General features: G+C 36.6%; 1 protein-coding gene across 1 annotated transcript in view; it reads left to right on the plus strand.

Moving 5' to 3' along the window:
- ACSS3 (acyl-CoA synthetase short chain family member 3) overlaps positions 1-18,327 on the plus strand; it is a 70,761-nt gene that overhangs the window by 42,467 nt on the left and 9,967 nt on the right. Inside the window, exons 10-11 of the mRNA XM_057377134.1 lie at positions 9,610-9,705; positions 12,578-12,641. Coding sequence (XP_057233117.1) covers positions 9,610-9,705; positions 12,578-12,641 — 160 coding nt within the window. The remainder of the gene's footprint in view (positions 1-9,609; positions 9,706-12,577; positions 12,642-18,327) is intronic.

The following is an 18,327-nucleotide window of genomic DNA, read 5'->3' on the forward strand; positions in this document are numbered from 1 at the left end:
CTTGGACATCAAAGATCTGTCTGGATTATATACATAGTCACTAGGATGTTTTTGGTTTCAGTGAATCATTACAACTTCATAAGTTTACTGTGGCATTCAATGCTGTTTACTGTCTTGTACTTTTCACAAAGTGTGTTTTCTCCAAAAACGTTTCTCATTTGAGGGTTATTTCAGATGTACTTTTCACATGGCTTTAAGTTGTCCCATACATTTTGGGAAATGTGCATCAATGGTGGGCAGGGAGAGTTGAGGCTCGAAAAAAACAGGTATCTTTTTTATTTTTATTCATGGAATTTATTTCAATTTGAACATGGTTAAGTCAGTAGATGCACTAGATTCTTCTGGTAGAAAAGTAAAAGCATTCATCTCTGTACTTCATATTTCTGTGAAGGTTCTCTTTTCCTCATGGCAATACTCTGTTTTTACCCCACTGGTCAGCCCTTCCTCTGTGTTGATACAAATGCATTATCAGCTGTGCCACTTCTAGTCTGCCTGATTTGTGCTGACATTTTCTAATTAGAACTGATAGAAAGTGTAAAGCTTTTCTGTTCCCATTTGACTTCAGTTTCTCAGTGCTTATTAATCTTAATCTTTTCTGATTGTCTTTCCACATGCAGTGAGGGACATACATTAATATGGATGAAGTTTAAATGTTTTTCTTCTTAAAATTTCATTGCTATGATTTATATAATTGAAAATAAAATAACTATAAAGCAGTCTTAAGTTATGGAGTTGAGCCATGAGTAATATTTAGTGTGCACTGAATAGGCAAATGAAGAAGAAGATGAGGGGACACGTTTAGGAATGGATGTGTTAAAATAGTGCAGTCTCAGCTCTCTGAAGGAGATGAGTTGTGACAGCACCTCCAGTTTGTATCAGTGTGAAGATATTGCAGGTTGTTGATCTCTTTCTTGTCACGTGGCAACTTCTTTTTTATGTTTCAGAGAATAAAGTCCTCATTAATGTAAAGTAGATGATTTCAGAGCTAAAGCTAAGTTCCATGGATCTAGTGCATGGAAGGGATGAACCTTTGCAGTATTGAGAGCTGCTCAGTGAGCTCAGCACTCAGCTGAGTACTTCTAAGATATTAGACTCTAATAAAGATTCTTGCCTTGCCCAGCAGAAATTTTACTTGTCTTTTCCATCTTGGCAGTATTACTATACATACAATATATTAAGATTCCTCAAAACAATTTAACAGTAAACACTTAGCACTGAGATGTGTAATTACTTTTTATCTTCTCTGTTTATTTCTTAGTATATAATCATGTATCAGTTATGATGTCACAGTAGGATGAAAATAAATCAAAATTTATTTTGTCTGAAAATAGAATTTGATGCATTGCTTAACAATGCATCTTTAAACATGTAATCTGACATTTTCCAAATACAACCAAAAAGCTTTCTCTTCTTCTTTAATCTTGGCTGTCATTTTGTTATAGGCGACTTATAAGATGTACATTATAATAGATCACTTAGAGGCAAAGGACTCTGGTGTACTTACAAAATGAATGCATAAACTGCTAGTGCTTTATTAATGGCTTACCAGTCAGTGATAACTAATTATTTGCTCCTTTGGTTTTAATATTTGTTGCGGCCCACAAACCTTTAACTAAACTAATTGGACCTTTCTTACAAAATGTATATTTTGTACATTTATTCTGGAGATTTCATTTGAGTAGGCTTTGAAATCTTCAGAGACTTATGTATATGTATGATACCAAACCTTACAGTTAGTATGTACATTCGGYGGTTGGATAATTCTGAAAGTGAGCCTTGGGTGAATTTTAATGGTTTTGGGAGTTGATTTTGTTTTCAAGTAAGTGAATTGAATACCAGAATAGAAGTGTCATGTGAGAAGTATTTGGCCTTCACGAGGGTACGATGTATTCATGGCAATAGATGCATTGTGACTTAAGAGTGCTTTAAAGCTTTTAGAAAATACTAAAACAATTGCTGATTTCTCTTCTGATCTTCAATTCTAAGAATAAGCATGGAAATTCTGGTACTTTCAGAAAATACATAACTTTAAAAACAAAAAATGGATTTCTGCTTTGAGAAATGGACTTAAAGTTTTCAAGTACCTATAACTTATTTCATCTTTTTTTCTCATACATCCATACATTTGCAAGAAATGGGGGAAACATCCTACTTCTGAATGGCTGTATACAGCTGTTGATGTACATGTATTATTATGGCTCCACAGTCAGGTTAAGCCCAACATGACAATTCCTCGATTGTGCAAGCAAGCTTGAAGCTATAATTCTCAGTTCTGTATATGTGGGAATATGGGAAGGCTTGCCCAATTATTTAAATATGAATATGCTTTAATTAATTCAACACTGAATATAATGCAGTATTTCTTTTTAAACGTTGAAAACAGTGTCCTAGCTGGGGTGGGAATCATTCTTTGATACCACTGAAGGTTAAGATCTAATACAAAGTTAAACCAATAGAGTAACTACATAGATGAACTTTCATTCAATGAACTTTCAATGAAGAAAGCTCTTCATTGCTAGAGCTCTGTTTGAGATAAATGGCATGCCTTATGAAAGCACTGGAATGTGTACCTCTGTTGTACTTGGCATTTAAAATGTAAAGTGATACCCTAAGCCATGAATTAGATTAAATGGACAATTTGATTGGGAGGAAGAAATACTTGGGATACTATTCCTGTTTTAAATGAATCATACTTAGATAAAATGCTCAGCAGTGGTGGTGAATAAGTGGGTATGTGATTTGTGAATGAATGGTCTACGTTTCTGTAAGAGCAAATCACCAATGAAAGAGGAAGTGGAGCATCCTTCATCTCTGGCACTGCCTTTGCCCCCCTGCTTCTAGGCCAGTCCCATCATGCTGAGTAGGAAACAGTATCAGAGCATTGATTTAAACTAAAATAAAACTGTTCTGGCTGAAAGACTAGTAATACTTTCTTGTAAAAATATGAATTAGTTAAATCCAACTCCTTGCATAAATGTGGGGAAAAAGAAAGATGGGCGTATATAGCCAAGGTGTGGAGTGATAATGAGATCATATTTTTTTAGCAGTTGTCTTTACTGATACACAATTGAATTAGCTTAAGTCAACTGCGCAATGTCCAGTTGTGCATATTAATTACAAAATCATCCTTCTTCATATAATGGGTAATGAAAATGAATATGGGTGTCACATTGTTGTCCATTCTACTGTTGTCTGGACTGTTTTTCAGTAAGCTTTTTCTGTGCTGCCTTTACTGTATGGCCCTGTTGTTGCTTGACCACTTTTGCTGCTATTGTACCATAAAGAATGTAGAGAATGAGGTGAGCTTCTAGCWCAAATATTGAACAGCAAATACTACTAACTAGAAAAAATGTCAAATTTTTGTGCAATGTACTGGTCATATTGTGCAGCTACATCTGTACTGAGGAGTGTGTTTAATTAAGGGATCTTTCTGGTTTCCTTGGTGACTTTTAAAAAAAATTATTGCCTCATTTTCTATTTGTATCTCTTTTCCATGTCTTCTGAGTGAAGTTTTTACTTTACAGTTTCTGAGTAGAGAAATTAGGCCATTAATAGATTTTTTTAGGTTCTGTGTACAATTTAACCAAGTCCAAGAGGTTGAATTTAATTTTATTTGGGTGGAAGAATAGGTGAAAAATGCTGTTGTTTTTCCATGAGGCTTACAGGTAACTTCTAGAGGTTTTACATTCTATTTTGTAGAGTGCTAGTGGAATGAGAAAATACGTTTTGAAGCCATCCCACCTCAAGGTAACAAATTCTTCTGATCTTCTGCCAAATGAATGTAACCTAAATTTTAAGCAGCCTAATGAGCAAGGTCATGCTTTAGATTTGAGAGTCTCTCTAAATAACATTTGAGCAAGATAGTCTTAACTGAAATTCTTTCCATTTGGTTTACTGCATATTCGTTGGCATAGCTTTGCATTTGTAAGGAGCTGGAAAATTCCTTGTAAGGCTAGTGTGCAAATCTTGATTACACATCACTAAACTTTCATAGCTCACCTGAAAGTTGATACTTCTTGAGGGTTTTGTAAGGTAGACCCCTGCTACTTAATTACCATATTTTGTTATACTGTATGCACCTGATATTTATTGTGTTGATACTGCATGTACTTAATTCTCAAGAGGAATAATTAAGAATGAAGTCAGATGGAGAAAAAAAAAGTYATTACAATCACTGCTTAAGAATTGTTCTGCTTCATATCATAGTCATCAGAAGCAAGGAATGAAAGAGTTTTTGAAGTTTCAGTACTAGCCAGCAAAACCTTTTATAGTTTAGAATGACAGACTGTCTTTAATCAAATTGTATATAATGCGTGAACTGGATTTAATTTCATACTTCTTTCTGTCAGTTGTTAAAACTGAACCGGGGAATCCTCAAGAATTTACAGTTCCTCAGATTTTTCTGTCATTGCTGTCTTGTGGCTTCTCGCATTTTTTGTTATAATTTGTTGTAGTACTGTACTAAATATATTACAAGATGAGAATTTCAGTTAATGTAAGCTCTTTCGTTAAATTTTACTTCATTTGATCACAAGCTTAAATAAAACAAGGAGAAAATGAATAAAATGGATGGGGAAGTTCGTGATACAATTATCATAACTCTGAAAGTAATTTTTACTAACTTTCACTCTTAGAAAGTGGTAAAAATCATGGCATAGCAATATATAATAACAAGGTGGATGCCACAGTGCTATGGATTTTTGTGGCAGCATCACACATCAAATTGTATTGGGATTATCCAAACTGCTCTCATCTGTGCCTTTTAGTACCCTGGGGTAATAGTGGCCAGGTGTCATCTGCTTGTTTTAGTATTGACGGATAATTAGCATCAAACTGTTTGTATTTAAATACCCAGCATTAGCCAGGTGTGCTTGGTCTTTTTACACGTTAATAATATAGTATGTGTCATGCACCATCCTGGTGGAGATCTCTTTCAGGGAAGCAGTGAAGAAAGCAGCTTGGCAAAATTAGACAATGGATACTTTTGAGGCCCTTCTGAAGGCATGGCTGAGCTGTATGGTACAAAGGCTAAAGCAACTATCTGAAATTTTCTTCCAGGACCAGTAAACATAAGACTGAATTGGTGCTTGGACTACCAGACTGCAGCATGACTATCGAGACACAATTTGTCAGGGTAAACAGTGTTAAATCCAAGCTGTGAGTGAGGCTACCTACTGCTACTGCAGTTAGAAGAAGCTTACTTGGCTTTTAGTGTTAAAGAAAAAAACTGAATTATTTGCTCTGTGCAGTCGTATACTGAAGGATGAAGGAAATGAAGTCTGTATGAATACTTGATGATCTGGCCCCTGAATCTTCATGACACTGCCAGTGCATTTTATTTCTGTGATGTGTTAGACCACTGTGTGGAGGCAGCATATGGAAGGAGTCTCTTCAGAGGCATAGTCTTGTGATGTGATTGGATTTGTAATGAGTCACTGGCTAAGCTTTCTCCCTTCATAGACCCTCCTTTCCATTTTATCAGCACAGTCTTCTGCTGTAGTAATTCCTTTAATTCCCCACAACAAAAGTGACAGCTTTGCCAGAAGACTGGCTCAAAACAGCACAGCCACAGTTTTGTGTATTATATTTATTGCATTCAATAATATGCTAATGTATGACAGTTGCTCCTTTTTCTTCTTTCCTTTTTCTTCTTTCCTTCTCCTGCTACAGAACAACTTCCTATCTCTTTTGTATGCTTTCAGTGTCTTTCCATTGCATCCCAAGAAATTCAATGCAGGCAGCTCTACATTACCCACTTAGCACAGCCCAAGCTCAAATATTAATGTCAAAATGCAGTGTGTTTTGTCTAAGTATTTCTTACCAAATAAAAGCCAATATTTCAGCAGCATGGCAGTCTATTATGTTGAAGAACATAAGTTCCATTGAGACACAGTCTAGAAATCATAATGTATCAGGAATGTAAGTGGCAGAGAGTAAGTGCTAGATTTTCATATTAGAAGTCCTGAATTCATTCAAAACTGTTTCTTTTGATTGAACTTGACTGTTGACTGTGAGTGAACAAAACAGTTTTGAGCACAAAAGTTACTAGCTGTTGCTTTGCATCATTTGGCAGAGCATAGCTTCTGCAACTCAGGCACATGGGTAGGTTGGAAGCTTTCTGATGAATCAAGTTCAGGCATGCACTTAGACTCCCCACACATTGGAGAGTGCACTTTCTGCTTCTGGATCAGCAGCACCTTCTCTGACATAAGAATTATTTTCTGAGGCACAAATGAAAAAAATGTATCAGACTACTCATTAGCTGTCCAATTTTTATTAGATGTTTCAATAACATTGAAATTGCTTTATAATAATGTCATTCACTCACTGGTCAAGTGGGACAAAACAAAGAAGGTCACACCTGTGATTATTGAGGACTATTCTTTACATTAGCTCTTACACTCAAAGGAAGAAGCATAAGGAAGGACTTGGGACACCTGAAGAGCCTTGACTTTGAGACCATCTCTCAGTAGCTCTCTCTTCTCTATCTCAGTGAAGTGCTTTTTATTATTTTCAGAGGTGCACCGTGTTGTTTTCATTATAACTCAGAGCAGATGTTGAATGCATTTACCAGACTAGTTCTGAAAGATTGTCCTTCCAGTATAAAACATTGCGCTTCGAAATAGCTGTTTCATTGTCACATTGTAAGGTGTTATGCAGAAGGGAAATTGGTTTTATGATCTGGTTGTCCCTGAAAAGCCTTCCACAGCTGGAGAGCGAGCTAACTTGTAGCATAGTGAGTGGGTAGTTAATGCCCAAATGTTTGCAAAAGAGACTGTCAGAAAGAACTACTCTTCTGTTCCTTACATTAAAAATATTAAGTTCTTAAAGTCTTCAGCACTGAAAATCTATCTAGGTGCTGTGCATTAATTTCAGAGAATCTACAGCTATGAACAAATGAGTGTCAGGTAAGGGATGTCTGTTTGTATATGCAGAAACCTGATTTAAGGTACAGGTGGAATACAGTGTACACTTGACAAGTATTGCCCTTCTTCAGACTGTTGCTGACGTTTTAGAACTGAATCTTGTAACCTGCATGTAGAACCTGACTTGAATTGTAAAGAAACCAACCTTAATTGAAACCAAAAATTCATAAGCAACTTTATTTATTGCAATCTATAAAAGGGCAACACACTACTGTCATGGATTTAAACCTGATTTTTCCCAATCCGAGTCACGGCACCAAAAATGTCATGGTTGGGACTGTGCTGAAAGCCAAAAGCACCGTACCCACGACGTTCTCTCCCTTCCCCCACCGGAGAGGGCAGAAGGGAGAGCAAAAACCCAATTAATAGGAAAATTTATGGCTTTCAGATAACATAACATAATTGAGAGAAAGATACGTATATGCTCCAGAGAATGGTCAGACAGGCTGAATAACTTAAGTTGCAAAATAGATTTATTACTACAAACTACTGAGAATACTACTGCACTGGGGAGGGGAACAAAGATAGGGAAAAATTTACAAGGAGAAGAAAAATAAAAACGGACATTTTAAGATACCTGTTATCCTTTCCAGCACCCGTCTCTTTCCCAAGTCCTCCCTCTCCACCCCCCATGTTTTCCCGCACACACAGGGGACAGGAATGAAAGTCTAACATAGATCAAACTACTCATAATGGTTGTCGTCCAACATCATAGGAGTAGCATTCTTACAGCTCCAAGCTGAGGAAGTTCTTTTCCCAAGAAACAGTCAGTGTATAACTGCTGATGGCGAGGGAGTATGTTCTTTACCTTGTAGGAGAAAGGAAAGCATGTTCCTCAAGGCCAAACTGCATTGTTTCGGCGGCGTGAGACCACTATCACAAATCTCCTGGCAGAACACAGCTTCTTCTAAGCATCCACTTATTATCAGCATCAACTCGCTTCAATCGTCATGGGCGGGCCAAGTCTCTTCCTCTTTTTAGGCTACTGATCAGTTCAGTCCAGTCCTCAAAGGCCAAGGTTTTTTTCCTCAGAACAAGGTCGCTCTCCTTTTCTATACAGGTCTCTCATTGATGAAATAGTCCTTTCAAGAACAACTTATTTTCTCCATGCTCGAGAACTACAGCAACAGCACAGCAACCCATGCCATCTTCTCCTTACTGTGATCTTGAGTCTCCATTTTTTCTTACATCTCCTCACCCTCCTGCTCTGTTTTTCCCCGGTGCACGATACTAAAACTAAATACTAACAAAACTACATGGTGGGCGCCCCTATCTTGTTTTTGAATTCTTCTTAAGTACGAGATAATATGTCATCACAGAGGTGTAACCAACCTGTGCAATCGGCCCAGGCCTGATGGGCAGCCTGTCCATCAACCTCAGAGCCATGATGGATTGGCTCTAAAACACAGGGGGTAGGGCTCCTTTTGCTGGAGAAGAAGGAGAAAGCTTCTAGAACTTCCTCACAGGAGCCATCTTTGTGGTTTCCTGGTCCCATCCCCCCACCACCAAAAATCGGACTAAGTAAAACCATGACAACTACTTATATTACACATAATTGTTAAGGAAAATATCTCTTTCGTACTTAAAATCTTATGTTCTTCTGAACAGCGATGATTGCGTTTTAGGAGGATTTTGAATTGAATTCCCCTTCCAACTCAAACTGTTTTCTCAGTGATAAAAAATGCTGCCCTAGAAAGAGGCTGTTGTTTCCTAGTAGGTTTGGGAAATTGATATTTCAATCCAGCATCCTGTTTGGAAAAATGTATGTTGATTTCCCAAGAAATGAACAGCACAAAGATTCATGCTCACTCCTTTTTGATTCCACATTGTAAGGGAATCTTTAGCATTCAGGAATGGTTAACCTCACACAAAGAGCAGATGCTTTTGGGATTCCCTCTCTGAATTAATATTTGATCCGTTTTTTTATTTTCATTATATAAAAAGTTTTACTGGCCTATGGGAATTGAATCTACAGCTTAGAGATTAGAGCAAATATGGATAAATTTGAAAATTATATATCCATTGATAATTGAAAACACAATAGAAGAAAGAGCAACAATTGTAAAGACCTTTTCACAAAGTTTTAGAACTTGTGATTCATGAGAATAAATGGATTTTCATCCAGGCTTAGTCACTGTTGTCCAAAAAGCAGGACAAAAAAAAAACCTGAGAAATTAGTACAATGAAGTTTCCTTTCAAGTTTCTATTGATTTCATTAGCAGTGTACTAGAGAGTCAAGTGAACCCAAATTAATTTTCAGGAATTCTTCCTCTCTCCTTAGGGTCTTTGGATTGAATCTCTCGATGAGAAATGTTTGTCAATTCCCTCTGCACACCAGTGTTGCTGGTACATCAGTCTAACAGGGTGCTGTGTTCCCTACCTCTCAGTAGCAAACCTAATTCCTTTGTTTTCAAGAAGTGTTTGCACTATGCTCTCAGGCACATGGTGTGACTTTTGGGGTGCCCTGTGCAGGGCCAGGAGTTGGACTTAGATGATATCTGTGGGTCCATTCCAACTCAGCATATTCTATGATTCTGTGAATTCTAAGTCTTCCATTGCTTGTCTAGGAATTTTGGGTTTTTATTTTATTTTTATGTGCTGAGCATCAAACACCTTAGAACAAATAAATACTTAATGGAACTAAAAACAACCTTAGCTGATGATACGTGTATTCTCTTAATAGAATCTGGTTCTCCAATTACTGCTTCCTGCATTGGTTTGGGAAACTCTACAACACCTCCACCAGGACAGGCAGGAAAACCAGTACCCGGATATAATGGTAAGATTATATGCTAAAAATGTTACTAGGAAAGGACATTGCTTGTCTTCCTGAGTAGTGTCTTGTAGCAAAACAAAATTACAGTCTTATAAATACATTTTCCTCCTTCCTACTTTTTTGTGTATTGGACATTATGATAGTGAATAAAAAATTCAGAATTATGTTCAAGAAAATTGATCAGCTACTTTATTTTATGAAAAGACTGGCACATATTTCGACACATTACTTGTCTATACTTCTGCATGTACTTTGCACTTTTACACAAATTGAGAGAGTTGTAAAGCAAACTTATCTTTCAGTACCTGTGGAGCATTTTTATTTCTAATCAGGAAAAAATGGTAGGCTATGGACAAACATGGAAAGAATGAGCACTTGTTGTCTGGAAAGTATTTGCATGTAGGGGTGCAGCCACAGGATTAAGAATACAAAAATATTTTAATACGTGGCCACCCAGATTTTAACACACTTTTCAAGAATTACTTGAAGTCTGAAAAATAATTACATTAAATATCAAGTGGTCTTCAGGAAAGGTTCTCACATCATTGTTCAGCAAGAGCTAAGCTGTTCTTTTCTTTTAATACGTATAAGTGGTACTGGGCATTAAAAAAAAATGCAGACATTTTTAGCAGCTCTTGGTTTCGGCATTTACAGTTATGGTATGAAGACTAGCAATAGCTTAAAAACAACATTAAAACAAAGCTTCAGCAAACCCTGAAGTTTCTCAGGATTCTAGTAAGTAGGAAAGAGTGAAAGAATGTGATTGCATCACACGTGTTATCAGATGATAGTCAAGACTAGGAAGTAATATGAGTAGGAAGAATATAAAAAATTCTGATGAATATATTGGAACATTGCAGCTAGTGTAAGTAAAGAACTTCTTCAAAGAGAATGATGGACATGTCTTTAGTATACCTTATAAAGGAAACAAAAAATGAGCACTGAAATTCACCAAAGATTTATGGAATAACTTTATCTCTTTCAGTCTTTGACCAGATGTGTCCTGTAATGCAGCTATTCATAAACTAGTGATTTTTAAAAATTACTCTATACTGGTTGCTGTTTTGGTGTCATCCACTTCCGTTTGATATCGTTTTCCTGCTGTTACTATATCTTTTAGAGGAGTTTCTTATGCCAGTTAGAAGATAGATACTGTGGTTTTAGATTATACTTGCAACTCTTAAAGGTTGGTGAGGACATGCTGCAATATAAATAGAGAGTTGCAAGATCTACTTTTTTTTAAAATACGTACAAATTCTTTCCTAGTACATATTGCTAAAAAGAAACTGATTTGTTGTTGATTTTTAAGAACAAAGGGAATAAGAGTTRTGATATCAAAGTGCAGTGGCACAAATTGGATTTAAAAGTAAGTCAAGATACTATATTAGCTTCTAGTTCTGTTGCCTTAAATCAGATATGATGCTGTGCTTTCCCTTGATCTACTTGAACCTTTGCAGATAATTTCAGTGCATTTTCAGAGTGAAGCAGGTCCCACATTTTGAAGAAATGAGTCAGTTCTTCAGTAATTCAGGAGTGAGCAGCATAGTATCTCATTTCCCTTAATTTTTCTACATTGAAGTATGCAGCTTGCAAGAAGACTAAATATTAAGATTGATACCTTGATGAAACAGTTACAATAAACTGATTAGATTTTACTTTAGTATCATAACATTGGAGAGAAAATATTGACAGCTACACAAGTGAATCTTTGTGAAACTGGTCTTGTGTATTTGTTTGTACATGTGTTGAGCCACTGCTTTAAGCAGACTTTTTAGTTACTTTAAAATTACCATCATCTTTGAAGGAGTAGCTTCAGCCAGAAGTAATAAATTACAGATGCTGGCATTCTTTGAAGAGATGGGGTGTCATATTACTCATACGAGTTTTGGTCGAAAGGCTGTCATCCACTTTTCCCCATTTCTTCTGTAATTTTGTAATACAGAATGTAAGATTATTTGTAGAGATTTAGATTCAGCTGAACATTGCTTTCTTTGCTGGGGCAGGCATGTAATCCTTATAAGCCCAGTCTCCTGTTTTTCTATGGTTTAATTGCTTCATCTAATGCAATTTCATTATCATAGGCCATTGCTGTCTGTCATTCCTTTCTTATGCCCGCCACCCTTCCTTGAGATGGAATGGGTGGTTGTAGTACCTTCCCAGATACATTTCCCAGATGACTACACAAAAAAGGATATTTCAGATGATTTTCCTCAGAAATCTCAGTATCAAGATATGATGCTTTCACTGAAGCTGGTGGACCAATGTCATCCAGGGAAAAGGCTTTATTTGTGAGGTCTGGATTTTGTACTGTACTTGACCACTACCCTGCTATGCAGTTTTGGGTGGTTCAAGAGTTACGTGATCTCTTTGTGCTAAACTACAATGAACCTTGTTAGCTGGGGGGTATTTTTTTTCTGAGACTCCTGAGAGCCTTTGAAAACCAGATATAATTATTTACTGCTAATAGTATTTCTCGTGTGAACTGGTTTAGACTTCACTCATCTTGGTTGTTATTTCTTGCCCGTGTTATCCATGTATTTTTTATTTGTATTTGTCCTGTATCATAATGGTTCTTTGCTATTTAGATTTTCCAGTATGAAAGTTACTTTTTAGTTTTGTGTTTTTCCCTTTTGTGACTTTGTGCTATTTCTATTTCCGAAGCACAAGTATTAAAGACTTTTTGTACTTAAGGCTGAATGCTAATGACATCATAAGATTATCCAGTTTGGCACTCCCAAATTACTTAATTCCTTTTGTTGCTTGGTGTATTGCATTGCTGACATAAATGGATATCCATAAAGAAAAACACTTTCTTCCACCTAAACCACAGTATTAAACTTGAGTTTCTTTCATGTATTTTTTCCTTTTTTTACAGTCATGATTCTGGATGAAAATAAGAAACCTGTGAAGGCAAAGACATTGGGAAATATTGTGGTAAAGTAAGAAAAATAAACATCTTACAGTTAAAAGGAACTTCCTACATGGGTTAATTGTAATTTGACTAAAGTTTATATAAAAAACAGACTAATTGAAGTAATGAGGATTGAAAAGCATGTCTGTCTCTAATACTGGTAACAAGCTGCCAGAATGTTTTATGTCCATTCATGTTAAAAAATTGCAGATGAAATTGTGTGAATAAATGAGTGTGGATTGCTGTTTTTTTTCTTAGACTGCAGTGAAGTTTACCATTTTTTTAATTACTTGAGTGTTGTCACAGGATGATGCCTTCCTGTTGTGATTTATGAGCAAGATACTGAATCATTTGCTTCACTATTTTCCAGTTTAGTGAAATAGTACAGCAGTACAGATTGACATGCGTTGGCTTACAGGTGTGGTGCTGCCTCTTCTTTCACTATCTCCCAATCCCAACTGATGCACACTGTTAGAGGGAGAATATGTTTTTTTCTGTTCTCTGTTAAAAAAAAAAAAAAAAAAAGAGAAGAAAATCCAGAAATCAAAAAACCTGACAGTGATTTTTAGTATCATTTACCACACTCTCGTCAGATGAGCTCCATAAATTCTAATATTCTTTTTGAAAGTACATATTTCTCACCATATTTGCTTAGATAAAAAGGCCTCTGTTTAGATCACACTGTGATTATCGGTTACATTTATTTTGCCAGCTGCCTTCTCACTGTTGCCAGAAGCTTTCCTTACTCCTGTAACACTGTATAGGCTACTGCTCCTTACAGCCCATGCCAGCTCTGAATGTAGTACAGGCTCTTAGGGAAATGGCATTTTCCTTAAACAGCTTTTTTCCTCAAAGATAGACACCTACTTTGTGATGAATGTGGTAGCTCTAACCATCTGTTTTTTCAGTCACAAAAAATAACTTCTGAACACTTTTTATCTGCCAGCAAATACAAGTCCCAAAGGAAATGTATTCATCAGTTTCTTCTGTGGTAGATTTTTGGAGAGTTGTGGTAGCTCAGAGTCTTCACTGCTGGCTTAGATGAATGAAAGGAAATACAAAGATTAGCACTAAACTTCAGTGAACTGAAAATCTGTCAAAAGCTGAAGCATTGGGATGGATGTACTGATTGTTAGTGAAGTTAGCTGAGGATTGAGGCAGCAGGTAATGAACTGGGGGTGAGAGACAGGAGCTGCAGGCTGGAGCTGCAGACGTGCAGTGCCAGCAGCGTGGGTGGGTTGGTGCAGTGCTTGCATGGGAGGTGGAGTTGCTGAGGTTTTTTACTCAGCTACTGATCTTATGTAACTAGACCACTGTGGAGATTAAAGCAGTAGCACATGAAGTTATTATGCTGTGTAATGCAGATGCGTTTTCAGGATGAAGTCTATACCCTGCTTCATTCTCAGCATCTTCGGCTGAGCCACCAGGACACAGAGGTGTAAGGTTTAAGTGCACACGTGATCTCCCCTGAGTCAGCAGACTCATATTCAGGTGTAGTTTTCTGTGACATATACAAGATTGTGTATTCACTCCATTGTTGGGTATGTGCATGAATTCCATTACTGAGCACAAATTGAATTGCTCCAACCTTTTAGAGACTTTGGTTCACAGTATCAGTAACCCAAGTCAGGGTGGAAAACTGTCTTTCAAAGCTCTCACCTCCCTAGTGCCTGAAGCCATAATAAAACAGTGGCTTGTAATCAATATGGAGAGAAAAGGTAGTTTGTAAGAAAATTCGTCCTAGCTGCTTAGATGTTGAGACTAGTTATTATTATTCATTATATTATTCTTGCCTAGTTATTCAGCTAGGATGGAATAAATCACTTTCCAGATGGGTTCGTGCCTCTCCAGTGCCTGCAGGAGAGGCACAATTAGCTTAGGGTAGGTACTTAGTCTCATCTAATTTTTTTTGTTAGAGCAAGGTTTCATGAAGCCCTCCTTCAAAGAAGCTGTTTCTTTTTTCAGCAGTCTTCTAAATGTACAGACACTTTAAAATTGTAAGGATGGGCCTTGTTGCTGGCAGTGTGTGTTTGTCACTCCAGGAACATATCCCCCTGCAGTTAGGAGAAAATGGGGGAGTCAGGATAGTTCTGACTATTACTCCATCATACACTCAGGAGTAAAATATGGTGTACCATTTTAGAAAAAAACCCCATGTGTTTGCTTCATCTGCATTGTGGGTGAGTTGAGAAATATTCTTCAGTATTTCTGGGAGAGGAGAGTGGCCATGCTGGGAGAGGAGAGAGCGCCAGCTCTGCAGAAATGATAAACCACTTGGTTGTTTTTATCCCAGATTAACTCCTGGTAAAGGSTGTTTGGGGCTGCTCGAGGCCTGCAGTGTTCATAAGTACAGTCTTTAAAATATCTATTCTTACATCAGAGCTTTAAATTTCAGTTTCATCCTGCAGGAATCAGATACTCTAGAAAGGTAATTCTTATATTTAATTACTGCATCTTGCTGCTTCAGATATGTTTTCTTCTTTACTTATCTGCCAACTGATACCTGTTTTGGTAGTTTTATATAACCATCATCTCTGCACTTTGGATAGATTATTTGTGGACAAAAACTTTCATACAGGCTAGTTTACCTGGATAATGGAATAATATGTCTGATTGAAAGCAGTGTCACAATGCTTGTGATGGAAGAACAAGGCAAAATGAAGGTGATCACAGTTCATGAGGGTGGACTTGTATGAATTGTTTTTAAATTTATATGTTGGAGTTTTTTAATGCTAGACTTTTTGGATATGAAAGATTCTGAGAATTTATTCTGAAGTGAAAATTTAATTTTCTAGAATTTTCTAGGTTGTTATAAGGAACATTCATGAAGAGAAATCCCATTTAAATTTCTGTGCAGTGGGAAACTCAGCTTTGCTCCCGTACATTAAGAATATCACAAACCCATTATTATTTTTTTGAAACAGTCATCAGCACTGTCTCATTAGCTAGCCATTATTCTTTATATTTACCCACTGGTWAATATAAAGAACTGGATTACTGTAAACTGGACTACATTTACCTTGTGCTCCTTCTTTCCAGAGAGTAGTGACTGCCAGTTAATTTCCTGTTAGACCCTAGTTATGCTTTCTCTAGTGTTTGTGCAGTTTGTTTATGGTTKTGTACCATAACAATGGAGTTTTGCAGGAGATGTATTTGCATGTTTGCTTTAGTGATCTCCAGTGCACAGAATCACATAAATATATTCCATATTCATCAGGAGGTGAGACAATGCAGTTACATCATACAGTGATTCTGAAATGCTTTTGTTGCATTGGTAAAATTGCATTCAAGGAAACTGACTGTTTGAGAGGCTCTGCAAACTATTAATGTTGTGGAGTTTGGGGTTTTTTTGTGGATTTTGGATTAGTAGAGGAAGGGGAAGAAAACTCAAAATGTTCTACCAAGAGTTAGAATGTTTCAAGTGATGACCCACTCCATTTTGTAGAGTAAAAGCATGCAAACTTTATCTCCAGAGCTGTAAAAACTAAGACATATTTAAAAATATTTATTTCAGAATAAATTTTAAGTAGTCAATATTTATAAAGAAATAGTAATGATAAACTTACAGCTTTTTATGTTTACACATTGTACGTTTGCCAAAGAGAAGCATGACAATACTTCTGAAGCAAATGTATTGGAGTGAATATCCTTATAGTGGACAAGATGTTGTTCAGAAGGCAGCAACACATTTACAGTTAATGTATTTGTGGTAATGTGTTCAATATTTGTAAGGTGTTTAGTGAACAAATGAATGTTCAGTTAAAAGCTTGCTCATTCAATATTTCCTAATGCATTAAAAAAAAGTCAGTATCTGTGTGGAAGTATGAAGCCAGGATTTTAATCATTAAAATGCTCAATAGAATGCTAATCAAGAGAGCTTAATGAGAAGGGGGGAAAAAAGATGTAATCTTTTGCAACATACTATAGTAGCTTGGGATTTCATTAAAAAATTTAAAGAAAGACCTTATAAGACTTGAGTCAATATTTGGGCATTCCAGCTGGGATACACCTGTGGGAAGAGTCACAGCTTTCATTATGCTCTCCCACTGCCCAGGAAGAGAAGGAGACCAGGAGACAGCGGCAATGTTTTCTTGTAAGCAAGGTCTATAAAGCTAGATAAAGTGAAAATCTGCTAGATTTAGAAGATGAAGTTCCCTAGATAGAAGGACCTTTCAGAGGAGCTTTTTRTATTACACTGGAGAAACCTCTGGATACACAGGATGTTTGAATCAAAGGTAGCTGCTAGTGTAACTGAGCAGGCAATATGATTTTTATTCAGTAGGGAAACATTATTATCTATGGGTGTGATGTTAGTAAATCTGTTGGTGCATTGTGTTCAGTCCTTATGTCTATTTCAAAAGACTATTGAGAAAGTGACTGGATTTTTGGGAATATATGAATCAGAGTGACCTAGGTGCTGGAATGCACGTGATGTGAAAACTTGTGGTATGTAATTCATCCAAGATTAGTAAAATAGCAACTTTTTCAAGGCCAGGAAATACTCAGAGGACAAAAATAATCTCAGAGAGATGGCTGTTTAATCTACCATAAAGAAATTGGGAGCTGAAGCTAGATGCATTCAGATGAGAAATAAAACATTGTTTTAGCAGTGAAAGTATTAAGACATTGGAGTGAATTTTTGGGAGTGTGGTGGTTTACTTGACGTTTTTAAGTCAAACCTAGATAGCTATTTTAACCAAAAGTTGTGGAGTTAGGGCAGGATTTAGTAGATGGGATCTTTTTAGCCTGTGCTATATGGAAGGTCAATTTAAATAAAGAACCTGTGCAAAAGACTTTAACAGCCTTCTTTGTACATGTTTATCAGCTTTGTCTTTTCCCTTTACGCATAAAACAATAAGTAGGACTTCCAATGTCACAGCAATTTGCCCAAAGGTGTTTTTTTTCTAGATTGAGTGCATGGAAATACCCTTTAAACTTCCCTTACTTTGAAATTTTTCCAAGCACTTTCACCAGTTTTTGATGGCTTTTTCCCATTAAAGCAAAATCCACACTACTACCAACTACTTTTGTGACCCATTTCAGCTAACTAAAGTAGAATTTCATGCAGACTGAATGTTCAAGATCCTCTRCTCTTCTCCACCCTTTTCCTGTGTTGTTGTTCCTAGTGTCTGAAAAAACTTCCAGATGCCTTTTGAACTTGCAATCAAAAATTTTTGTAAGAGTGATGTTTATGCACAGCCCTGCATAAATGCTGAGTAATAATTATRGCTTCCAGTCAAGATGATTTTGCTCCATTCTGAAGCCCAAACTCATTTAATAGTGGCTTATAATTGCTTTGGCTGGCTGTAATGAACAACCTCTGAGTATCATTGTCTACCATAAAATAAAAGGAYGTCTTTTCTGAATTCCAGCAAGGTAACTTCTCCAATCATTTTTTACTTTCATTTCAGAAATCTGCTTTTCTATGCAAATTCTCTTTTGAGTGCTCTAATTGCTTGGTTCCATTAACAAGGAATCTTACACCATTTTGATGAGTGGCATTCTGAAAGGATGTGATACGTGGTAGTCAGATTTTCTTGGGCTGTGCTAAAGGTGGACTGTTCTGTGAAAGGTCAACCACCATAAACGAAAAATAAATTAACTGTTAAATGCTTAAAAAACCCAAATAATGACTGTCATTTAAAAGTCTGTACCAAAAAACTGTTACTGTTACAGTACTTCAGAGATTTTTTGTGGTACTATCAAGCTCATTC

Source organism: Malurus melanocephalus, unplaced genomic scaffold (genome assembly GCF_030028575.1).
Source record: "Malurus melanocephalus ecotype Western Australia unplaced genomic scaffold, MMel_1.1 scaffold_301, whole genome shotgun sequence".
In the NCBI taxonomy this organism is placed as follows: Eukaryota; Metazoa; Chordata; class Aves; order Passeriformes; family Maluridae; genus Malurus; species Malurus melanocephalus.